Here is a 26,693-nt window from a genome sequence, read left to right as displayed (position 1 = left end):
ATAAAGGTTCTCTTGGTTTTGGGGGCGGTAATAGTCTTTGCCATCCTAACTAAGGTTTTCTATATAAGATGACGTGATAGTTTTGGATTTTTAATTTCAATATGTGTAAGGTTCTTGATACTTCCCTGCAACTCAAACCAGACACAGAGCCCAGAAAGTAACAAGAATTCAGAGAACTAACGACACAAAGAAGATACCAAGAATTCAGAATCTAAGGCATCTTGGTACCACACCAATGCCTCCCCTTCCATGTGATAAGAAGCCACCAACAGTTTTTGATGAAAAGGTTTTGATTATGGTCAAAGTACTGAGTGGCTTTAGAGATCCACCCAGCAGGGTCACTACCCCCCAAAACGTGGAAATTCCAAATGAAAACCCCTCTGAACAACACTTCTATCATCATGACCCATCCCAGGCCTAGGTTCATTAGTATTAACATGCGAAGATTCAACTAAAGAACGTAGCATATCAGTAAGTCAATCTAATCTTTCTAATATACCAGTAATCGCTTGTTGGTGATTCTCCAGTTGCCTCTGAACTACTTCTTGCTGCTTTTGTGACCCATCTTGCTGACCCTTCAAAGCACCTTTGTTAAAGACTCAACCATTGATCCAAAAGCTCTAGGACTGTTGGATATTAATTTAGTTAAACGTTTAACCCTCAGGATCATAACATTTCATCATGCTTCCGAATCCGACGTCCACGGCGACCCACTCTATCGACACTGACTTGGTGGTAACCATTTCCTTTTTGGCTGCTTCACTCATCTATCAGTATTTAGTGACTTAACACTATGTCCATACATAGTACCAAAATTTTTCAATCCAGTCTATAGGTCAGTCACCCCTTCCGTGACTTGAACCCATGACGTGGTCCTCGCTCTGATACCAATTGTTAAAGACCCAACCATTGATCCAAAAGTTATAGGACTATTGGATATTAATTTGGTTAAACGTTTAACCCTCAAGATCATAGCAACCTCTCGTACCTTCTGCCATCGTAGGATCGACCACTGCCGATACCACTTGTAAGGTTCTTGATACTTTCCTGCAACTCAAACCAGACATAGAGCGCAGAAAGTAACAAGAATTCAGAGAACTATCGACACAAAGAAGATACCAAATGACCAAGATTTCATTGCAAATCTTGTAGGGAATTTTCGAGGAATTCTCAACCTCCAAGAAACTCCAACTGATCTCACAGATTGATTTCCTCAAGGATCACCGTCTCTGCTTATAAACTCGCAGAAATGAATCCCAGAACATCAAAACACACTGTTTAATGCAAAACGCTAGCTAAAACAACCAAAACGCAAATTAAAACAATCAACTCAACACAGTCTCTTACAAAACGAACCGTTTCATTAAACCCCTTCACCCCAAAATGCACGAAGCAACACACAAAACGCTCACTCCCTTTTCTACAAAACTCACTGTTTCACTAACCCCCTTCGTGACAGTTATTCTCGTTACTTCCTTCCCTTAACGGCAACCCAACAACCTTCTCACTCAGCAACCCTCTCCTCTTCAAGGCCTTGCCCAAGCACCCGTGACAATATTGTTCAAAGCAATAGCAATGGTGTGGTAGTGTGCAGTGCTAATTGTAGCCGTAGCTGTTATGATAATTTGTTAATTTTTTTTTCTTTTGTTGTCTTTTGCAGTTTTTATTCCTTACACTGCACTTTTGATTGACAGGCACTTGAATTTGATTGAGGGGGAAGGTGCGTTGTAATATTTTGGTTACTGATTAATCGGGCTAATTGGATTGAGTGAGTCTTTTGAAGGATAATTCAAGAGATATGGCAATGATAACCAATGGACAGAGGCACAAAAATGGTTTTGAGGACAATGGAATAGAGTGTAGGCCATGGTCTGATCTTCCCATTGATATTTTAGATATAATTGCCAGACAACTTGATATTGTTGACCGTGTATCATTTCGTGCTGCCTGTAAGAATTGGCGAGAAATTCAGGGCTTCCACTTGTCAAATCACCATGGATAATGGGACACTGTTGGGCTATGGACGAAAATGTCTACAGTTTATGCAGCTTCTCCCTCCTAACTGCCAAATGGAGTCATGTTACCCGTAACAAATTTGAGAGAGAAGGGTTTAGGGATTTATATGGTGCAGCCATATGTGCTTCAAAACATGGCTGGTTGCTTCTACAGAAATCTAACTTGTCGTTCTTCTACAATCCTTATACCAACAGTATAATCAAACTACCCGATCTTAACATCAGCTTCAATCGAACAACATTCTCCTCTGTTCCATCTTCTCCCGATTGTTTTTGCTTTGCAATACAAAGTTCCAAAGACAGTATAAAAATCTACATACACGTGTGTCAGCCTGGTGACCATAAATGGAAAACATTTGAGTCGTATGGTATTGGGAAGGCAGTTGAGGACGTGGTTTACAGTAATGGAACTTTTTATTGTGTCTTTAGTGGAGGAGTGTTGGGGGCCTTTGATCTTGCAGGCTGTGAATGGAGTTTTCTGAATATATTATCGATTCCCGAGGTCTCGTTTTGGAATAGGGCTCATATGATTGAGTCTCATGGGCAGCTCTGGTTGGTGTGTCCTTCTAACTGCTTTGAAGTTTTTAAATTCAACTGGTTATCACAGATTTGGGTGAAGACACGTACATTGGGATGTCGAGCTTTATTTCTTGGCTGTACCTCATTCTTGGTCTCAGCGGAAGGAGAAACTTCCAGTTTTGCAGATAAGATTTATTATCATTCTGATTCTTTCAGTTTCTATTATTCAATGGAGACTAAACGGAGTTATCGATGTGAGACTACTCCAACTCAATTGGGGACTGAGAGAATTTGGATTCAGCCTCCTGAGCAGGTCTAGCCATTTAGCTGTCTTTGTGCGCACTATGAAATAGTCCACTGTTTACTATTTGAATAATGCGCTTTGGGCACTTGCTTGAGTTCTGGTGCTACGAAGTTATAGGATTTATTGCTCTTGGCTCCAGTAACAAGTGCCTGAATTACAGAAAATTAACTGCATCATTGTAATGATGTGACCTTACGAGAATATTTACTAGTCCTTAGATGTTTATTATTTATTTTTTCATCTTTTGAAGTTACGTCATATGCATGTTTATGGTGTACGCCATGTTCTTATATAATTTTTTCATCATATTCAAGTTCTTTTATCATTTTCCTTTGTTTTTTTCCTCTTTTGAAGATATGCCATGTCCATGTGATTGATAAAAGAGCTTTGCTACTCATCATTTTTATACGCCACACACCACATTTAAAAAAAAAAAATTATTATGGTTTTATTCATCTTAAACTGATTGATTTCTTCTACTTATCATTCATATATTACATATTTGATAACAGGAAAAAAAAAGTAAGGTGTGCGGTGTGTGGGAATGATGAATAAAATTTTTCTTGATAAAATCTTGGTCCCCGCCGAAAGGGAAAGATATTTCCTTTAACATTATCTCTGCTACTGAATAATGCTGACAGTGATATTTTTCTGATGCTCGTTCTTTTAGAATTTGCTACCAATCTGATCAAACATGGTTGTTTAATTGGAAAAATGTGCATAAAAGGTTAAATTATTATTATACATGAAACAGTAGACTCGTTTTAAGGATCTTTTATATGTTTTAACTTTAGAGCGGGTTCACGGGGTTGTGAGGCACTGAGGCCGGGATGTTTCTCTACAACCGGATTAGCTGAAAGATTACTGGTTCTAACCTAGAAATAGAATTTAAAGTTACAATGGATAGTTAAATATAATGAGATCGGTTACGATAGAAAAGAATACATGGTGGTTCTTTATCTGTGGGTCGAATTGTTGGTACACTAAGGTATTTGCTTGCATTACAGTTTTTGGAATAGAGAACTATAAATATAAGATTCGTAGATGTAGAATTTATACATATAATCCTGTGGGATTTGTAATCGGTCTGTCATGATCATCATGTTCTTCTATCAAATATATTTTGAGAATGTGTTTCCTAATTGTGTAGTACTGATTGCTTGTAAAGCAACATATTGCTGGTGGATTTCACCTTCTTTTCTTTAGTTCTTCTTGGTATACTGGCCTACTGGATGTTTCTCTTGTTCCACCAAGTTGTCATGATCAATATGGAGCATGATTATATTACTATACTAACCCATGCTATAAACTTTTTAAGAGATCTTTAGCATTAGTTCCTTGTCACAAGATCAAATCAATTATTGATCACTTGGGACAAAACGCCCTTCTGTTATCAGTTGTCATTCACAAATGGCCAATGGCTAAGAAGTGGGTGTCACCTGCCACAGATATGACTGACTTAGACGATAACATCAATATGTTAAGCTGTACAAGTCAAGTCTTGTAACTTTTTTATAAATACTCCATTCGCTCTAAAAGTGGTAAAATCTTGGGCACAAGAAGAATAGGTTGCTCCTTTTAAACTCTAGCAACTGCCACAATGGTAATATCTTAGGCACAAGAAGATTACATTGATGCGTATCATCTTTGACTTGGGTTCTAATTTCTCTGTTTTTTTTTTTTTAAGAATACCTAGTTGGGTTGTTGTTCAACATATATATAAAATCCTTGTATATCCCTTGCAATGCAATAAAAAAAACAACAATATTCTGATCAGTCGTTGACTATGGTATGGTAAGGTTGGACAAAAATAAACTTACAATATCAATCAGAAGATTGGAATTATTTTATGTACCAAACTAATCTGTCAAGTTGTAGATTATTTATATTTTTGATGCACTCGAAAACGTTAACAGGAAAGAACAAACTCGGAGAACTGGACGGTTGGAATTAAATAAGGGGAGTATTGTCAGAAGTGCTTTGTCTTTATATTAACAAGGAACAGCAAGAGAAGGAAACATCAAGCCACAGAGCAACTCTGGGTAGCTGGCTATTTGTGGGATTGATTTCTAATTTCTTTTGTTTAATAAGGTGAGAAACAAGAAGGAGAAGATTCTCAAATCCCAAGCCCTGAACGTATCCCTAAGAATTTCTAGAATTAACATTGGGTGCCAAATCAGTCACGTACTCTTCATCTTTCTTCCCATCGCAAATGAAACCTGACTTGTCCGATCTATATACGCGGTTTTATAAAATTTCCACTTAAAATTCTATGGGGAATGTTCTGTGAATGGAATGTTCTGCCCAACTTGGTTGAACCCCTCGTTTTCTCTCTTTTTCTTTCAAAACACCAATTCATTGAAACACATTTTACAACATATTTCACATTTCACAACACATATTGAATAATGATATCTACACAACACATTTCACAACACATATTGTAAAATAAGAATATTTTGATAAAATGATGTTACTTTTATAAATTAATTTACAAAAATAAAAAATTTTTTAAAATATTATTATATAAAATATTATAAAAAATGATGTGTATTTATCCTTTTTTTTTTTTTAAATGAAAAGCCTCTCTTTTCACATGTTTTATGCCGAGGGCAAGGAGCAAGGCATGTAGAATTTAGACAGGTGCCACATTCCTTGTCAAACTTGCCTTGGCATTTCTTAATAATTTACTTTATTTTTTGTTAATAGTTGTCAGAAGATACGCAGCGCAGGCAAGGCATTAGACATTGAGAATCCCCCCACCGCTTTCGCAACATCTAAAGCAATCTTAAGGCTTCTTTGAAAGTTCAATTCACCTAGATATATCTCAATTTATTGTTATAAATTTTTTAAATTTTAATATAAAATATAATAAATAATTCAATTTTTTTAAATTTTAAAATAATAATAATATTAAAAAATAATATTTTAATAATATTTTATCATTTTAATTCAACTTAATTCAATATATAAACACACCTTAAATTGTAATAAAGTAGGTAAATAATAAATATTAAAAAGAAAAACAAATAACGGAGTTGTGATCAGAAACTGAGTTCATTCCTCTCCTCAATCCATCAATCAAAAGAACAAGGCACGCATTTGAGTGTCAGTCACTTCAACAACGCCCACATAACTACCACAGCCTGGCTTAGCTCCACAGCCTCTTTCCCTCTCCCACGTCAACTTCTCTGTCTCTATATCTACATACAATTCGTACAATCCCCATCTTTCTTTCCTATCTTCGTCTTTTTCTCGCTCTTCTGAATTGAACCGAACAATCCAGAAAGAAATGTCCTTCTCATGCGGTGTCGAATGCGTGCTTTTACTCGGCTGCACCCGTTGGGCTTGGAAGCGCTGCACCTACGTCGGTTCCGACGATAGCGCCACCTGGACTTTAGCTACACCTGAGGAGTTCGAGCGTGTGCCCGCATCTGCCGCCTCATCCTCGCCGTCTACGAGCCTGACCTCCGCAACCCCCAGTTCCCCCCCTCCGGCGGCTACCGACTCAACCCTGACTGGGTCGTCAAGCGCGTCACCTACGAGCAAACCCTTGGTAATGCGCCCCCTTACCTCATTTACTGCGACCGCGACCGCCGTGAGATCGTCATCGCCATCCGTGGCCTTAATCTCTCCAAAGAGAGCGACTACAAACTTCTTTTGGACAACCGCTTGGGTATGCAGATGTTCGACGGCGGCTACGTCCACCACGGCCTCTTGAATTCGGCGATCTGGATTCTCAACCAGGAGTCCGACACCCTCAGCCGGCTCTGGAAAGAGACTGACTGCGACTACGATATGATATTCACCGGGCATTCGCTCGGCTCTGGAGTGGCCGCTCTTTTGACCGTGATCGTGGTGAACCACAGGGACCGCCTCGCCGGCATCCCGAGGAGTAAGATCCGCTGCTACGCGGTTGCACCCGCCAGGTGTATGTCGCTCAATCTGGCTGTCAAGTATGCGGATGTGATATACTCCATCGTCTTGCAGGTCAAGTATTTTCGATGCCCTGTTTTTTTTTTCGTTAAATTGCTTCTATATTTGTCTGTTATATTGTAATGCTCACTGGCATCTCCTGCTAATTTCCGTTCTGAAAACTTCTGATTACAATTGGTTTGAGAATTTTTATAAATATCTGTAATTATTGCCCCTGAAGCTGCCTGTATCTCTGTAACTTGCTTTAGTTTAGATCGCCATATTCAACTGGACTGAGAGTGCCACCTCTTTAAATTATTCTTGTCCAGGATGATTTCTTACCAAGAACAGCCACACCCTTGGAAGATATATTCAAGTCTATCTTCTGGTTAGTATTCGTCTCCCAATATTTCGAAAGATAAACCATTCTGAGTGGTCAAGTTAGTGGAGTGATAATCTCTTAATCCAGGCCTTGATGCTTTCGACAGCTTGCCCTGCTTGTTATTTTTGGTATGCTTGAGGGATACCTTCATCCCAGAAGGTAGAAAGCTTAAGGATCCAAGAAGACTATATGCACCTGGAAGAATGTACCATATCGTAGAGAGAAAATTTTGCAGGTACCATTGGCTTCAACTACAGTGGAGTTTTAATCTTATGTTTTAATTAGGGATTGTAGATATTTTACCCTTTTTATGCAAAGCGATGATTTTTGTGTTCCATAGAATCAGCTGAGGAGGGTAATGGTAGTCATAAGGGTTATGATTGAGCAATGTTCATGGCGAATGTGCTCAACCTGTCTTGCATGCGTCTTTACCCATGACAGCAATCAATAAATTCATACTTGACATTTTTCATAATTTTCATTTAAGATCATGATTTCTATGAAATGAAAATCTCATCTTCATATAATCAACTCATGTCATACTAGGATGGAAGCCAGTCCTAACATTTAGATATCTATATTTTGTCCCTTAAGGTGGGATTTCCCCTCTTACAAGAAAATGGGGAAGGCGGTTGGCAGCTTTAACTCTTGGACTATTGTTTCAGGTATCAATGCATATTGTTCTCATGCCACTTTAAACCTATGTATTCGCCACCCCCACCCCCCCCCCACCAACATCAAAACCTCTACTTCTAGAGCACGTTTTACAATATGCTATTGATATGTCTGGTTATATGTGGTTGGCATCTGATGAAAGAAGTAAATCATCTGGGCTATGAAATTTACTGTGGTCTGATGCAAATCCAATTTTAAAAGTGAGCTTACCCTGCTAGTTTGTAAACCTTGAAAAAGTTGAATGAGGAAGGCCTCCTATTATTCTGTTTAGAGTTCAGTTAATTTTCACAAATTTATGTTTTCCAAATATATGTATTAACCATTGTCAACTCTTCTCCTCTTTGGGGACTGTAGCACCATATTTCGGGCAATATTGTTGCTCTTGTTTTGAGTTCCCGATCACTTGGTAAATTGCAGATGCGGGAGGTTTCCTCCAGAGGTCAGAACAGCCATTCCTGTTGAAGGGAGATTTGAACATATTGTCTTGTCCTGTAATGCAACATCTGATCATGGAATTGTTTGGATAGAAAGAGAAGCAGAAAAGGCTCTACAAGTATGTAAGAAGCAGCCATTGACATTCTCTTACTCTTTGCTCATATTTTTGTCATTCTTGCTAAATGCTTTATTTAAAAACTATTGAAATTCATGTTCCCTATTCCTTCATGATCATGAAATTTCGATAAGCAGCAGAGTAAAAGAAAACAACAAAAACAATAAAATATACAACTGTGTGCTTTGGGAAGCAGTTTGAGAGTTTTTTTTATTGGATGATGTGGAACCTCACCAAGTTAAGACTCTTCGAACCCAACCCTGGGGAGTAAACCTTGGGTACACGATAAAAACTGTGCATAATGTAATCCAGGAAAATTCCTAGTGCAGAATCAAATCCAGGAAGGATCTTATTCTTGTTTATCTATGGATCCATTCAAATTCATTTCGTTGATATGGATCCCTTAATTTTTTCCTAGTTAATGATCAGATGTTAGTTTATTAGCATGAAGATGGTTGATGAACTTGAGCTCTGTTTCAATGATTAGCACGTCTGAGACACATCTTACTGACTTGTGTCCTTGTCATGTACGGCACCAAAATATCCTTCTACCACCTTTTTTAGGGAGAAGAAAAAGAAGTCTTGAAATCTTCATCTAATTCTGTTAACAAAGTAGCACATATGACAGATCAAATAAGTTATCACCGCTTATATGATTGGAAGTACTCAAGATTAAGTTTTCCTTATATGTTCTGCCTTACTATTGATCATAGAAGTAGCCAAGGACTTTGCATCAGATAGAATTAGTTGACCATGCTGTTGATGGCTGTCTTGTGCATCCAATAGACAGCCATTAACGGTTTAGTCTTAATAAAACTCCGCAGGACCTGTTGAGTATCTCTGAGATTATAAGCTAGTGCCTCTATTGCTCTTTTACTCGAGAATGTCAAGCTAACCATTAGACTACTAGTGTTTCAGTTGTCTTTTGAACAAGTTACTAACTATATATAGCATTCTTCCTATAGAGAATGAGAGAAAGCATTCCCCAGACGGTAACAACTGCTCCAAAAATACAGAAACTCGAGAGGTTGCAGACCATTGAAAAAGAACACAAAGATGCGCTGGAAAGAGCTGTCAGTTTGAATGTGCCTCACGCCGTGACCGCCCCTGAGGAGGAGGAGGAGGAGGTACCATCTCAGGACAACGAAGAAGCAGAGTCTTCGGGGAGTCAGAATGAAGATGCCTTAAAAACCAAGTCAAAGTCTACTGGTGAAGGGACTAAATGGGATGAAGTGGTTGAAAAGCTTTTCAAGAAGAATGAATCGGGAGAACTGCATCCAAAAAGAGAAGCACATGCGCCACAATAACAGCAATTATTTGTTCTCCGCTCATTTTTTTGTCTTTGTTGTAAGTTAGAGATTAGGTGTCCGTATTTGTTTTGCGTTCTCGTACACATTTGTACGTCTCTCTTGCAGAAGAGAATTTTCGCGATGATTTATATAACCCCCCGGTTTCACCAGCCATAAGGGGAAAATAATTACCAACTTGGAATTCTCGTGAATTGTTTTAATCTTATTGTATATGGTTTTATTTAAATTGGAATGTAGGGAAGTTTTGATTCTGTAATGTTTTATTTCTTCATTACTCATAAAATCAAATAATAACCTACATGTCTTTTTTCTACTTTTGCAATCTCTCCTACATGCCAATCCAAACGAGCATTTTGATTTCACGTGCAACGTCACGTCCCAAGCGAAATCGAGAAACTGTAAAGGATAGTGATAGATTTACTATCTATTTATTACTCATTTATTATTTATAGTGTTTTTATTTTTTTATTTTTCTATTTTAAATATTTTTTTAACATATTTAATTATTAAGAAAAAATTAAAAAAATATATAAACTTACTACTAGTTACTTTCTTAACTATTAAGTAAAATTAAAAAATTAAAAAAAATCAAATATAAAAAAAGTAATAAATAAATAGTAAGAGGATAATAACTTTATTATTTTCCAACTATAAATATTTATGGAGGAGGGCTGTGGGACGAACGGGCTATTAAAAGTAAAAGAGCAGCCCTTCACTGAGATGGTGACACGTAGGAAAAAAATACAATATACTAGTTAAACCTCACCACCCAAAATCACCACACGCAAGACCAAACTCTCTCATTTTGTCTCGCCCAGCCTCGTCCTCATTTCTCCGAATTATCCACGAGACTCCTGGACGGACAAGAAAAATGCAGAATCAAACATATGTAAAAGAGTAAAGAGAAGTCACTGCAGTGTACACTTTATACTCATTACATAGTTATTTTTAATTTTCTATTTTTTTATTTTAAACTTGAAAGATATGTAGTCTAGATGATATCACATCATGTATACAAAATAGTTATTCCCAAAAGTAGCTTCTATCTATCTTACACATATGATGTAACATCATCTAGACTACATATCTTTCAAGTCTAAAATAAAAAAATAAAAAATTAAAAATAACTATGTAGTGAGTACAAAGTGTACACTACTGCAGTAACTTCTCTCTAGCGTTACTCGTGTAAAAATTACTAAAGTTTGCTCGACCCCAATTTTTTTCCTTTTACCAGAGCATTCCATATTTAAACAATAATTAAACAACTTTTATGTTTAGATTGTGTTTGGATGTTGAAGTGAGTTGAGTTGAGTTGAGTTGAAATGATAAAATATTATTAGAATATTATTTTTTAATATTATTATTATTTTAAAATTTAAAAAAGTTAAATTATTTATTATATTTTATATTAGGATTTGAAAAAGTTGTAATGATGAATTGAAATGAGTTGAGATGACTTATACTTCCAAACGAAATCTTCCACACTCTTCTCGGTCCTTTGTTCTCAGTTCTCAAGCTTTTCTATTGAGAGCAATTCCTAGCTTTCCGTTTGGAATAACCAGGCAAAACACGAAACCCCTCCCTTCCCTTGCAATGCGAAACGCATCCCGAAGCTTGTGGTTTTTGGTCTGCTTGAGCACTAGTTCAAGTATCTTGAATCATTATATAGGAAGAAGATAAAAAAAATACAACGAATCAAATTACCAAGAAGAAAAGGAATTTCAAAGACGGAGAGAGAGAGATTACCATCTGGGTCGAGCTTCGTCACCGTCTCGAGCTCTGTCCTTGCCACCATCTGGGTCAAGCGTTGGGATGAATGTGGGGTGGCATTTCATTTGGGTTGGGATCTCCTGGAAGATGGAGTGAGGAAGGGGCTCTATGGGTCTCTCATCAGATGCATGCAAGTGCAGACTAAACACTATATAAACTGCTTACATGGTTACAACCATTGGAGGTCTGCTCTTCCACCTTTAATAGCCCGACTACTCCCCAACTTTTCTCATATTCATGAAGACCCCAACATTAAACTACGTTTGGTTAGTGGGTCATATTCAGACTGCCTCACTATTATTCATTATTTTTTTATAATTATTTATTATTTTTTCACAACTATTCACAAATGGTATGAGATCACACATCTAGCAAATGCTAGATCAACCCGAGGAAATACCATATCCCTTTCAATTCTTGTTTAGTTTTTCCCAGTTACAGCATTCGGAACAACCTCACACGTTAGGAACGGTATATAATAAACTCAAATTCATTCATTACCCAAAACTTGAAAATTTATAAGTAATTAATAACGAGAGGAAGCATAAAAATTAAACTAACTAATGAGAATCGTCATACAGCTTCATTAACGCCAGGGCATGCAAATATCTAAAGCATTAAGCAACAAAACGGACGTAAGTCGCAAAAGAAATAAACCAATTTGTACAGCTCACATAAGCTAATATTGACTTTCCTACTCATAAGTTTAATTCCTGAGCAGTTCACAGCTTGAAGATTCAAGTGTGCTTGGCTTCAGCATGGTAACTATCCAGGTCATCGTTAAGATCATCAACAGACATCTCAACAGCTTGATTATTTTCACGACCACGGCCCCGGCCTCGGCCTCGGCCTCTGCCACGGCCCCCACCCCGACCCCGAGCTGGACCCTGACCTTGACCCCAAGCACGGCCACGAGCACTCATACCCCCACGACGGTTTCGACTACAAGAACAAACAGAAACCTGTAAATTAGTTGCAAATAACTATACTACATGCTGAATGGCAATAGCCAAACACTTGATGCCAGCAAGAAAATAACTAACATCAAAATGAGACCCATCTCAGCTATTATTCCAAGAAAAGAAGCTCAACAATTGGAATAATTCCTTCACACCCATTATGCTGTTATGCATGACAAACTTCCATCTTCAGCACACACAGTATCGTAGCATACCTGAGTTCCAATCATCCATATCAACAACTCTTACCATGCAAAGACAAAATATGAGGGGTGAACAGTGGAGATCATGACTCTTTACTAAGTCCCGACTCTTTACGACATTCAAATTTCTAATCTTGAATAGATTCTTTTCCTCACAGACATTTTGCTACATATACCCAAAAAGCAAAAGCACAAAGTAAAAACTAAAAACCATTCCAGCAAAGCATCCACCATGCCCAACATAAATCAGGTTCCGTTGCAATCGCAATACACTACTGAATAAAGTCCAGTCCTAAAACCAGCTGGCTCCATTAAAAGGCTTCAATCACGTTCAAGACCCAATTTGAGCTCAGCCACATGTGGAAAACAATAACTTGGTTGGAGTCAATTATCAAGCTTAGGCCCAGGTCACACTTGACCCAACTTTTTTTTTTTGATAAGTAAAAAATTATATATATCAAAAGGAAAAACCAAGTACACTGAATGTATACAAGAAAACACCTGACCCAACTTCACAAAGCAAAGCTCAAAAATTCCGCACTCGACTTCAGCTAAGCTAATCTTCTTCACACATTTTAGTCGAGAAGTTTCAAACACAAACAACATACCCCATGATATATTCTTCGAATATGCACAAGATCATGTAGACTGACATCTAAGTTAGGGTCAAAACTCAAGTTTAGCCGCAACTGATCCGACTTAAACTAGCTAACATCCCGGCACTCAGCTCGGCTAGGGCTTATTTTCTTTCCAGAGATCATTGGCCTGGCTGAGCTAGAAAAATTTCTAAGATAGTTCTTAAACAAGAAGCAACATTAACACATGATAATTCCTTCCAATTTGAGCAATGAATACAAGAATAATGTATGCAAAGCGGTTTGACATATAAAAAGTAAATTAGCCGGTCAAACAAGATGAAAGAATATGAAAGGATCTTGATATTTATGAAACACAGTTATATTAGCAGCCAAAAAGGGGTATGTAAGACAGAAAAATGTAGCAGCACACAAAAGATTTACCCAGAGCCACGGTTAACAGCAGCAGAGCCTCCAATCGGACCACCTCCAGGCCTGCATAACTCAAAGCATCAGTACGGTACTTATAACTGCGTTAAAACATAATCACTAAATGGAAAGATGCAACTATAGAGCCAGGGAAAATTTTATTTATCATGGCCCACTTAAAAAAAAATAGCACCTCGAATGCAAAATATATATGGTACAAGACAAAATTACAACACAGTATCAACAAGTTCAGAGACGTGATATGATATTCAGACAGCAAACTCCACAATATCTGGACGAAGAATATCTTTAAGAAATCATTGAATGTTTGATAATTCTACTCAATTTCCAATAACACAACACAATTAACACTAACAGGGGATAAAAAGAAAATATCCAACTCTGAGATCATTAAAGAAAAATATTTGAAACAACAATCCTTGATCCTTGGATAACCAGTCAGAAACCCTTAAAAAAAAAAAAAAATTGACAAATTCGAAACTTAGTAATGTAATTTCAGTCACTTCTGCAAACAAATTCAAAAGTGATAGACATCATATGATAGGTTGTTGAGATGGAGGGGGGGAAACAATAAATGCAAAAGATACTTGCAAATGAATGAGGATAGCTTGAGAGAGGGCATATAAATAACATACGTCATAACAACCGTTCTCTTCCTCCTTCCATTTACTCCAGTCACATTCACACGAGCTGAAACAGGCATTTCTGGATTTGCACCTACAATTTCAATCCTCATGGGTTTACCATCCAAGAGAACATTATTATACCGCTTAAGAGCTGCAAATGCATCACTTCTTCTGGTATACACAACTTCAGCCGAGCCCTGTAACCAAGCAAAAAAATAATAATTGCACTTTATCCAATTAATTATATATGATCTCAAAAGTCTGATAAAATACCATAAACAAAGTTAACCATATAACCGGAGTATATCACACAAACCATATATATGATACTTGGCGATACATGATGCATTTATTGCAGCACAGAATGAAACTAGTATGCTTTTCAGCAAACGAGGAATGCATTATGGTTCATCCTGATTATTTTACTGGAAGGCATAGACTCATAAGACTTATTTTTTTATCAGTGAATAAGAATTTTATTAAAATAGGCATAGCCAAGAATACGGGACATACAAGAGCAACACTTATGCATGAGGGTCTAAAGAAACAAGGAAATCATGTACGTTCATGCTATTAAAGTCTATTTACCTCATAAGACTTAAGTAATGGAACCATGAAAAAATTACAAAATACAGCCAAGGTAAAGCTAAGCAGCCTGAAAAAGTCATATATTTTATTTATAACATGGAAAAGGCTAGGGGTTGCAAACCGGCAAGTATCAGATGGGAAGCGTAAAGCATTCCAAAGACTGGACTGGACCAAGAGATAATAGCAGGTAAAAAAAAAATATATTTGTAATATGCACTCTGAGCGTGATATTGCATTGATTGTGTCTCATCATTATATAATTTTCTGCACCAACCTACAGAAAATATTGATTTCAAAGGAGTTGGTAACTTGGTCATGTAATATGGGTCCAACTTATGAATTGAAGTCTAACAGTCTGCAAAAAGCCAGGAAACCTAAATGCAAAAAGAACATCCCTCAGCCAATAGACAAGTAGTAGGACTAAAATTCTTGTTCCACTATATGTTAAAGATATACCATACACATTCCAAATTTAGCACACAAAAAAATGACATGTACTTTGCATAAATACTCACACTTGGGCGACCACTTTTGTCATAATGAACCGCATATCGTTTCAGGTCTCCAATCTCGCAGAACAGTTCCTGAGTTGCACATCAAGTTTCAAGTGAACTTCAAGAAAATTTCTCTACAGATAGCCCTTAAGATGAAAGTGTATGGCTTGATCTGTACCCTTATATCTTCATTAGTTACTCCGTAATCCAAGTTGGAAACATACAATTTTGTGCCAATTTCTATCCCTGGTATTCCTGCAGCTCTAAGGCTCTCTTCAAACAGATCATGCTGCCATGGAAAAGTCCTGGTTCTGCGGATAGACTGATTGAAAGCACACAGAAAAAGAATCCAGATGGGAAATAGGACACGTCAGCTGATTACCAGAATATACGACTCACCATTCTTCAACCTCAATAGATCAGAAAATTCCCAGTAAACATAAAAGAAACTGCTAATAAAGTAGAATTGAGTTACAGTTAACATACTCAACAACCCCATAATCAGAATTCAGCAAATTAAATTAGTGGATGGTAGATGGGAGTAAAGGATTTAACCCACTGCATATAAACCGGTGCTATGATAAGATTGAGAGCTCCAGTTCTGAAGTTAAGCGAAGGAGGCTCCTTTGCAAAAAACCATGAACTAGGAAATATCTGAATCTTTCACTGAAGACATTCCCCGCATAGCAAGAGGTCCATCACAAACTCCCGGTCAAAAGAACCATTCATCAAACACAAAAGTGACTGAAAGTATATAATATGAGTCATTGATGGTTCTAGTGAACTCAACCCCAGTAAGTGTTAAGTTATTTTATGCTACCGGTGCGAGCTCCATTTCAAAAGTTCACCTAATGAAGCTCCTTTGCATACAATGCTAGGACGTAGCATTATAACTTATGGACACCATCATAGAGATTCCACACATAATCATCGTGATCTGTAGCAAAGCCCCCAATGCATAACCCAACAACCCACAAGTACATATAAATTGCAGAGATAATGGTTCAGATGCAACAGAGCGCGAGTACTTTAGTGGCTGAGTCATAATGAACTTCTCCATGAATAAATATAACAGTATAGATCCTCTTGTTTTTGAGTCTCTAATTCTGAACTAGAGAACCTCTTGTATTTGGGTTGTTTAAGTATGTCAGATTCTCAAGCATATGTATAGACATCCACAGTTTTGAGCTTGCCTTGGCAATTGTATTAGATGATGGCCGAGCATTCACTCCGAGAGGACCTCTACGAACTGGACCAGGCATTCTTCCATTAGATGCCCTGCCTGGTCCACGGCCACGGCGAGCCCTACCTCGTCCTCTACCTCTCTCACGGGAACCTCTGTTCTTTATAAGATCATCAAGTGACATATCCAAAGCAGTAGCCATAATATCTGTGGAATTATATATTCTTGTAGAGAGAAATTTGAACCTGCAATTTCAGGACCAATCAAGGAAGAAAAAAATAGCATCAATATAAAATGTTACCGAAAAATTTGGCACATGCATTCCGAAGACTAAAGTTCAATATGCCTGTCAGATTTTGTTGTAAAGATCATTATGCAACATGCCAATTTTCTTAACAATTAATTTGCCTCCTGAAAGCTATTTTAGATTTGTTAAAACTTAATTAACCACTTACTATTACAAGTGTGTGCCATGTAAAAATAAACTTATCAGAAAAAAAAATAATAGTAAAAAATTTTGACAAGTAGAAGTTAGACCGGAGCTGAATTGGTCAAACAAGTCATTCTTTGGATCCATCCCATGTACAGTAATGCAAACCAGAAATCACTTCCTAGTCTATACGAACTGTTCGTTTTGGAAGTGATCTCATCCTGAACTCATATTGTGCAAACCAAACAAAGCCGTAAACTATTGCCAACCAAATAGTGTGAAGAAATAATTCTAAAACCAAACCATAATCATAGCCCAAAATATTTCGATGCAACCACAATTCACCGGTCGGTTCCAAAGAGAAAGTGGAATATAAAAAATCCAGATACAACTTTGGCTCAGTCGACCCCAATTCTAAAGTTCAGAAAATCAAAACACAAAACAATTGATAGAAAATAACACTTATTTTCTTTTTCCCCTCTTTTATCAGCATCCAACAATAAAGCAAACGTTAAAGAAATATAAATGGATAGAAAAAGCCATTGAAAGATCGAACACGGGTATTTCATCATTATCTTGTAATGCGGTAATTGAAACCAGAAGGCGACAAACACATAGACGTATGTATTCGTGTGTGTACTCATGCATATGAATATACACAGACGAATGCATATATTTAAGAAAGAGAATCAGATCAAGCATGAACCACCAAGGAAAAAGTTATCTTCCATTAAAAAACTAAATCTGGAGCTTTTTTTAAAGTTCCAACAGTAAAGAAAGAGAACAGGGACACCTTGACATTGAATTTTCTATCTCATACTTAAATCTAGCGCTCAATAACACAGAACACCGCTCTATCCGACAGATCAAAGCCAGAACACAAATCAATAATCCTAAAAACTCACAGTAACAGGTAAAAAGATAGGGAGAAAGATACCTAGAGATTATCACGAAAACCAGGTGGACGAATAAGAAGAAAATGATCACGGAACAATTAGGGTTTCGGATAAATTGACAGAGGGAGAGAGAGATAGAGAGATAGAAAGAGATACGGTGTGAGAGGGCAAAGAGCCAAACACCTGTGAGATTTGTAGGGTTATGAAGGGGGGCGAAGATGGAGAGATCCACGAAGAAAATCAGAAGGAAGAGGGAAGGGGACCTTAGGGCTTCTTTCGGGGAAAAGCATGGAAGAGCTTTTATTTGCTCGTGTGGAGTGCCGTTATCAAATGTCGTCACGTGGCGGTCGGCCAATGGCAATATTCTTCTTTAGTTTTTATTTATTTGTTTATTTATTTTAGAGAAATCTTATCTTAGTCCCTAAGTTATATAATCCATATTCACCCTTATCATTGACAAATTTTATGGGAATAATCTTTAAATCAGCCCCTTGTATATGGGCGCACATCCTACACTTGAGCTGGCAAATTGGGTTTACTAACAAGTGAACCGGTTCCTACTCTTTCACCCCTCTTAATCTAGGTGTCATCTCCTCTTCTTTCGTCTCCTCTTCTCAAGCTTCCTTCTCTGCAAATAGCTCCCCGAGCGAATCAAGCTATCCCGCGTGAATCAAGACGATTTTCTCGTGCACAAAGTTAGCCAACTTCTTCTCTCAAGCCGATCTCTCATGTTCCTTTCTCGTACCATCTTTACTCATTAGGGCTCGTCTTTGTGTGATTCTAGGGCATACCCATGCGTGCTTCTCTCTCTCTCTCTCTCTCTCTCTCTCTCTCTCACACACACACACACACATCCTCCCATTTTTATCTCTCCCTCTTTACTCCATCTCTTTGTTTCTCTGTAAATCTAGGACAAACACGGAAGGCCATTCGAGTTTAAGGGGTAATGCATCCATATCTATCAAAGAGAACCCACGTCGAAGTCTAGATTTGCACCACGGTAGTATAATTTTCCGTCCAAATAATCTTCTATTCAATTTGTTTTTACAATTTCATTATGTTTTTTTTTTCTATATTTGTGTTAGGGTTAAGAAAAAGATGTTGTAATTGTGTATTTTGTTCCATTGTTAGTTGGTTTGGTCAATGTGAGTCTACAGTTTCTCTTTGTCAATTCTACTTATTCGAGTTTGAAGATTCGACTGGAACCCATTTCCTTGCTTTTATATGTACAAGAAAAAAGTTAATCTTTTCTTCTATTCCAATTCAGCAGAGTTCACTAATTTAAATATTTTGAGAATTTTTTTGTTCATACTGGGTTTCTCTAACTTAAGAGTCTAAGACGAACACAAGCTTTGAGTTTGGATTGTAAAAAAATCATTGGTTTAGGTTACTTTTTCTTCTTAGAGATTTTGAAATAGATAAGGGTTGTTGGAAATTAGGTTTTATCTCAAGTTTATGAGATAAGCAAACTCCAATACTGGTGCGTAGCCTTAGAAGTAACGATTAGAGCTTGAATTATCTTTCGAAGCTCGATGATTGAAAGCTTTAGTTTTTGTACTATGAGAGATAGTGTGGTTTGCTTGCATATTTTAAGCAGATCCTTCAATTAAAATATTGTGAAGATCCTTAAAACATTGTTGTGCATTCCCTCGTGTCATCTTTAATGCAATTTCATTCTCCGAAAACAATGAATTGGTAGTAGGAGGTTCACTCATTTTGTGTAGAAAGGCATTCATGCTTTTATCCTTTAATTGAAACTAATGTTTATGTTTTTGAACTATATGTTCAAGAGTCGCTTCATAAAGAGTTCTCTCAAATACATCTACACTCTAGGCATGACATTATGACATTACATTAGTTTTCTTATAGTCTGATATATGGTTAGTGTACGGAATCTTGGTCTTCTATACCTATTTGACATAATTATGCTTGCTAAAAAATGTCAAATTAAAAGATGGATAAAATCACAGGGCAATGAATGATTTCAACTTTTTTCTATGAAATATTGGGTTGCTTTAATTTGGACCTGAAATCAAAGAGACAAAATTAAAAGATGGATAAAAAGTTGCTTTAATTTAGAATTGCAATCAATTACTAGTACATAAATCTTATAATTGGTGTATCAAGCCAATTGGTGCAAGAGAAAATCTAGAGACCAGCACATCTGGTTATCTCAGAAAACCAACCCTCCAATCAAAATGTGACACGTCAGCATATTAGCATCATTACCATGCATCCCACTACACCCAAACAACACACTATATTCCTTCTAAACCCCTTTCTTCCTATTCGAACCCACACCAGGTGGCACCCCACTCCATCCCAACCCCACTAATATGATATTTGGGATATTAAACATGGATTCACAATCCCCATAACTGCATATTTGGTGGTTTCTTGAGATTTTTCGATTTGGACTAAATAAACCCTAAATGGTGTGCATTAAGTGAGAAATTAGAATCCTTCATAAAATCCATTTTCTTGACTTGGGGCTTTTCGGTTTGACTTAGTTTCCTAAAAGCGTAAATTGCCAAGAACATGTTTTGATTTTAAGATCTGCAAAGACAATCGAAAAGTCTATTTCAAACAAGAAAGTTGTAAAAAAAGTCTCTTATTCCATAAATAGTACCTTTTGATTTCTTTCCTGGTTTCTAAGAAAAATTAGGGTTTAGAAATTAGAGAGAGAAATGTATGGATGAGAAAGGTGATGCTGATAAACTGGATGAAATCTTGCTTCCAAGGTTTCGATTCCATCCAACTAACGTGGAGCTTATTGGATTTTATCTGAAGAGAAAGATTCAGCAGCGGCCTTTCTCTATCGAGCTCATTAAGCAGCTGGATATCTATAAATTTGATCCATGCCTTTCAAGTAAGATCGATCAACTAAACTCTTCAAAGCTTGTGATGCTATTGCTATTTATGATTTTGTTTACCTAGTTTTCATACCTGAGCTAGCATGCAAAGATGAAGAAGCTCATTAATATTCAATTTTTGAGTTTTTCTAATCCATCTTTGAGCCTGGAACGCATTCGGTGTAGGGGAAGGGGAAGGGAACGTAATCAGTTGCTTTCCTTTTATTGTGCTACACACACTCCATCTTACGTGTAGGCAGCCCGTTGGTGGGCTGTTTTTCGCCCAACAGCAACAGGGCTATTGCAAATCGTTTCTCTTGGTGTAATTAACTATTACAATTGATATCATAATATAGACTAATTTGTTGGTGTGGTTCAAAAGCACCATTAAAGACGTCGCGCACACTGAAAAATCCCTAAAGGAAATTTTTTGCTTGGCCAGAGTATAATGCGGTAAAACAACTTATCATGTTAAATATTGATTTTGATTTTGCGAAGTCTACTTTATCATGTTAATTAAATGTTCTTACTATATGCAGGGAGAATCGAGATGTGAGTTTTTCATTTGGGCGGATATGCTTCATTTGCTAGAGATGAACATTTAGTTGGGAAGAGGTGGAATGATGTGTTGCGATGCAAGTATGAAGTTCAGAAAAAAGAAGATGAGAGAGAGAGAGGGGCAAATCTTCAAATGGAAAATTGAAAATTATTGTGTTTGTACTGGGTTGTATCAATTGTGATACTTTTTGCATGGTTTGGATAAATTTAGGGTCTATTTTGTATGGATCAAATGTAATGGTACAATCCACCCACTATATATTCTGTTAACACTTGGACATCAATTAACTTTTAATGTTTTGATGCTTTTTTCACTAGCAAAATTAATATTAAGCATTAATTTGTTTAATTTATAAGCATTAGTTTAATTTTCTCTTTCCTTGCTTGATTTTTACGGTTCCCTCATGGCCCATGCTTTAATAAATGTCCATATACACGAAAACCCGAAACAAGTGTCATAGACCCCATCGGTGAATTAGGACTTATTGCAAAGAGAGTGAATTCTGGAATATGCAATGTTTATCACAAATTCAATGATGAGATTCTGCCATTGTACATTACTTCACAACATAACAACAAGAAGGTTGTGTTTGTCATCACTGAATATCGTAAGTGGTGGAAACATCTCAACCTTCAGCTATAAACTACTAACTAACGTCCACTTTCAATATAATTAGTTGGAAATGAATAACAACCTACTCATATAACAACCATTACATATAATTAATTGCTCCAGCCCTCCACATAATAGTACAAAAGGTTACAACATCGACACAATAAAATGGGCCAACTTATAGCAAGTGTTTGTACACAAAACTCCTAGCCTACAATCTACACAAGCAACACCAAGTGCATCTCCACAACATATAAGGTTGAACCATCTCCAACAAAACATATACAAGCCGAAAAGTGATTGGTCACATATAAGATGGAACAAGCTCCATGTGTAACACTCCATATTTTAGTGTATTTTTATTAATTCAAAAATTTATTCTCTTGTTTTAAAATTACCGGATATTTTAAATGGTTTATTTTATGATCTTTAAATTGTGAAAATTAATTTGATATGTTTTTTTAATATTTATTATTGTGATGCATTTTAATTATTCTTCTTTTAAATTAATTGATTGTTGGATTTAATTATTTTATTTGCATTGTATCATTACGTTTAAATTATTTTAATTGACTTGCGGTTTTAAAATTTTTTCCGTTAGATCATTTTTGTGACCCAAGATGTGAGGATTGTACCTCATTTCTTTTCTCCATTTTTCTTTTTCTCTTTTTCTTTCCTTTTTTCTTTTCTTTTCCGCTGCATTCCCCCCCCCCCCCGTGCGCGACAGCCCTTCTCTCCCTCTCTTCCCGTGCATCCGCGTCTCCCTCACCCAACCCACCGCCGTCGCGCTGCCGTGCGTGACACCGCCCTTCCCGTTCGCTCCCCCACCGGCTGGCGACCCTTCCTCGTAAATCTCAGCCTCTATCTTGCTGCCGATAGCCCTCACGCCCAACACCAAGTTGTGGCGTTCCTTGAGCTCGCACGCCGCCGTCGCGCCACCTCCAGCCACCATTTCTTCACCACTTCATCATTGACCTCCCAGCAACCCAATGGACTCAACCCTAGCTCTAATCCGTCACCGATGAAGCCTATCTATCTCGATTTCCGATTAAGGTATTTTTGTCCTAAAACCACCATTTGCGCCGCCACCCACGGCAAACCACCACCACCATTGGCTTCACCAACCTCTCTAGGCCCTACCCTATCAATTTCGGGTCTTAGTTTGTCTCTGTTGAAAAGTGAGTTTTTGAGACCCACGGCCACAGTGTATTTTACACTGTTACATTGCTGAGCCGCCACTTCTTGCAGTTTCGTGATCCTTCAAAAATTATTATATAGCACTGTAAGTATTTTTTCAAAGAACTTTCGTGATTTAAATGTATTTTTGCACTAACACATATTATTGTGATCTGGTTGGACATGCCGGACTGAGTCCGAGGAGTTCGGGGGTCAGATGGATTATGGATGGAGTTATGTGTTTGGTTGGTATTGTGAATTGTTGGTTGTTGTGGTGTTGTTTCATGTATATGGCATATTTGCACGCATGTTCATATTTATAAATGAAAACTGGGTTTTCACATAATTGCATACATGTTCATGTGTTTATCTGAAAATTAGATTTTCATGCAAAATGATTTGAGTGTGTTTGAAATGACTAGATTAACTGGTTTGAGAAAAAGGAAAAGAGACTGTAGGGACGGTGGTAAGCAGGGATGGTGGTAGAGTCCCGCCTGTGATTCCCGCCTATGGTGCACGCGGTAGGGATGGTAATAAGCAGGGATGGTGGTTGTGTCCCGCCTGTGATTCCCGCTTACGGTGCATGCGGTAGAGATGGTGGTAAGCAAGGATAGTGGTATAGTCCCGCCTGTGATTCCCGCCTACAGTGCTCTGATAAGTATTCATGGTGTGTGATAAGTATTCATTGTGTGGAAATGAACTGTAGGGATGGTGGTAAGCAGAGATAGTGGTAGAGTCCCGCCTGTGATTCCCGCCTACGGTGCACGCGGTAGGTATGGTGGTAAGCAGAGATGTGGTTGTGTCCCGCTTGTGATTCACTCCTACGGTGCACGCGGTAGGGATGGTGGTAAGCAGGGACGGTGGTAGAGTCTCGCCTACGATTTCCGCCTACAGCATCCGATAAATGATTTGTTTTGTGTGAATCATTTTCTGAGAAAATGACGGACTATATTTTGGCCCAAAATGGGATTTTAGCGTGTGTTGGAAATAATCATTTTTCTAGGAAAAATGGTATTTTATAGCTAAGTGTATTTTGTCATATAAATGCATGTTGGTTGCATTAATATATTTTTATCTCGAGAGTTGTTTGGTTTATACTTACCTGTGGTACTATTTTATGGTATCGCAGATTTTGATGCAGATGTAGATGACGAGCCTTAAGCTTGGTTCCGTTGGCGGAGTGATCTGGGATTACTCTTGTTTATCGAGATTCGCTTTATCAATTATTTATGTATTTGTTTTGTAATATATTTTGGGATGACTGTATAACTTTTAAAGATGATTTGTTTTGAATATTTGTATTTAAAATTCTGGTACTTAGTAGACTTATTTATATTATCCGCTGCCATTTTTATTGTGCACTATTGCATGTTGCACACATTTGAGCACATTCCGTTGGGATGCGTGACCCGTGTTATCATCATCCCGACGTCACGATTCCCTTGTTTTTGTACGTGGGAGTCGAGGCGTCACACCATGACTTTAGCATGTCTTCACTAACTTGTTTCACAACACAACCAACTTGTTTCACAACACATCTCCATGACTTTGCAAAGTCTCCATGGAGTTACACAACATCAATATGATCCCGGGATGTCACTCAATGCTGATTCATCATCAAAGATTTTCCTACAAGTCTAGATCCCAAGACAACCAAACAAATATTAGAAAGGATGCTAGAGGGCCATTACAACTCGCCTCAAGTCCTCCAGATTACTCGACAGAGAGTAGGTCATATTTGCTTCAAAATGATGTTGCAATTACACACGGTGTTAGATTCAAAAGGACGTCAACAAACTTAAAATAAAAAAATATAAGCCATCAACCTACATGGTACAAATTTGGATTTCCATATGTATTTTGAGGCCTCATAAATGGCCAGTAGTATGGATTTATCGGATTATAATATCCCTATGTCTGTGAAATGAGCGTCCAAGGCCTGGGTGGCATTCCATCTTCGTCTTCCCCCATCACACTATTGAAACTGAAAATGTTAATGAGAGGACTAGTCAAGCCAAAATTTGAGTTTCATGAAATCATTAAAAACTCGATGAAACTTGGAGACTTCAAAGGCCAACTCCAAGACAATGCACTAAACACATTCGCAAGCACAAGAATAAAGCCATACTTGGAGTAGAAATTAATTAAATCAAAATGGGATTTCCCTAAACAAACTACTCACAAATGATCATACTAGGCGCCATGTGAATAATGGGACAATGAATCTTAGATCTCATAAACAAAAGAAATACAAACAAGATTTCATGATCATATGATTGGTTTAGTATTACATAAAGAATAATGAAGAATCAAACCATGGTCCAGTTCTTCTGTGTAATGATCAACTCCAACAAAACTTAATAGCTAAAATCATTTGTGGGAAGGATCACAAGAATAAAGCCATACTTTATGCAGAAATAATTAAGCCAAAACACGATTTCTCTGAACAAACTATTCATAAGATCATATTAGGTGCCAAGTGAAGAGAGGGGAGTTGAAGCTTAGATCTCAGAAACAAAAGAAATAGAAACAACAGTCACAATCAATTAATTGATTAAGTATTAGGACATCTAGTACCCCCATTTAATGGCAAAAGTTGTCTGCACTATATTTTCTTGAAGTTCATAGTAACATTTATTATGAAACACAATGACCATACAATTAAAAACACAGTGACTCCACACATTTAGAAAGCCTAATAAAGGAACATAATGTAACAAAAACATTCATTGACTACTAAAACGAAAAGCACATAAATAATTGAGAATAACAAGGATGTCTTGCAAGAGGGGTAAAGAGACATTTTACCTCTGAAGACTTCTCTTTAGGATCCTTTAAAGATTTTGATACGTATGTTTACAACATTTAAACCAACATACCAAACCAAAAGCAAACCAAGTTGGTATCCAATGTCTCCATCAAAGTCTATGAAATATTTTTAAAAAGAATGTATTGGAAAAGAAAAAATGAATTTCAAGAAAGCAAAATAAAAAACTCATACAAAATCAATAATGACATATTTTGATGCCCATTCTCAAGCACTGATGCCTTAGGAGGAGAACCTTATTCGGATCCTTTAGGGTGATGGGGGATTTGCAGGAATGTAAATGACGCTCAACTTGAACTCTTTTACAGCCTTGCCATCTTCTTTGCTAAACTACAAGAGCAATACACCACGTCTAAATTCATGGAATAAAAAAAAATAAACTGCAAAACACATAACAACAAAAAACAATAGCTGCATCAAAATCAACACCATATTCGGAGTAATGTCTTTTGTAGTTGCACCATCTGCTGCAATAACACTTTGGAGGAAAAATTTGTCCCTACACTGCAAATCAAGAGGTAACTCTTTTGGAGCTTGCAATTGTTACTACTAGAATACATGCCAAAAAAATAGATGGATTGGCAGAAAAGGTACAACTTAAAACCTAGCAACAATAATTTCAAAATAAAGATTCAACTAACGTTTTCTGTAAACACACACACACACACACTATTCAAGTTACTAGTAAGCATTTACCTGTAACATTGCATGTGCTTTGGGGCAAAACAATACCAGCATTGGGACGGGTACAATATTTTTTGGGATTGCACACACTATTCAAGTTACTAGTAAGCATTTAGCTGTAACATTGCATATGCTTTAG

The 26,693-nt window shown here is 37.2% G+C and overlaps 2 protein-coding genes and 1 long non-coding RNA gene across 3 annotated transcripts; 1 reads left to right on the top strand and 2 right to left on the bottom strand.

Annotated features, from left to right (window-relative positions):
• The first annotated feature begins 5,851 nt into the window (after nt 1-5,851).
• On the top strand, nt 5,852-9,890 carry LOC121250555 (diacylglycerol lipase-alpha). The gene is given in 6 exon segments (XM_041149691.1): nt 5,852-6,266; nt 6,269-6,828; nt 7,083-7,141; nt 7,242-7,370; nt 8,228-8,363; nt 9,326-9,890. Coding segments are annotated over 6 exon segments (1,362 nt in total). The 5' UTR covers nt 5,852-6,130; the 3' UTR covers nt 9,668-9,890.
• Nucleotides 9,891-11,963: 2,073 nt separating this feature from the next.
• LOC121249119 (THO complex subunit 4D) lies at nt 11,964-18,142 on the bottom strand. Its single transcript, XM_041147791.1, has 7 exons — nt 17,886-18,142; nt 16,529-16,763; nt 15,514-15,657; nt 15,357-15,425; nt 14,263-14,450; nt 13,622-13,672; nt 11,964-12,382 (listed from the first exon to the last, which is right to left on the bottom strand). Exons 2-7 carry the CDS (start codon nt 16,718-16,720, stop codon nt 12,178-12,180), a joined length of 849 nt encoding a protein of 282 aa, XP_041003725.1. The 5' UTR covers nt 16,721-16,763; nt 17,886-18,142; the 3' UTR covers nt 11,964-12,177.
• A 6,409-nt stretch (nt 18,143-24,551) lies between these two features.
• Nucleotides 24,552-26,030, bottom strand: LOC121249120. The gene is made up of 2 exons (XR_005937595.1): nt 25,852-26,030; nt 24,552-24,680 (listed from the first exon to the last, which is right to left on the bottom strand). It is a non-coding gene; the product is annotated as an uncharacterized LOC121249120 (long non-coding RNA).
• Between the last annotated feature and the right edge of the window lie 663 nt (nt 26,031-26,693).

Source organism: Juglans microcarpa x Juglans regia, chromosome 2D, assembly GCF_004785595.1.
Source record: "Juglans microcarpa x Juglans regia isolate MS1-56 chromosome 2D, Jm3101_v1.0, whole genome shotgun sequence".
In the NCBI taxonomy this organism is placed as follows: Eukaryota; Viridiplantae; Streptophyta; class Magnoliopsida; order Fagales; family Juglandaceae; genus Juglans; species Juglans microcarpa x Juglans regia.
Note: the sequence above shows the minus strand (reverse complement) of the source record. Positions and strands in the feature narration are given on the sequence as shown.

Coding starts and splice junctions, on each gene's coding strand:
- LOC121249119 (XM_041147791.1), bottom strand. CDS start 16,720: ATGGCTACTGCTTTGGATATGTCACTTGATGATCTTATAAAGAACAGA. Junction 15,426..15,513: donor TAACTAATGAAGATATAAGG/GTACAGATCAAG, acceptor TGTGCAACTCAG/GAACTGTTCTGCGAGATTGG. Junction 14,451..15,356: donor ACAAAAGTGGTCGCCCAAGT/GTGAGTATTTAT, acceptor GCTTGGTTACAG/GGCTCGGCTGAAGTTGTGTA.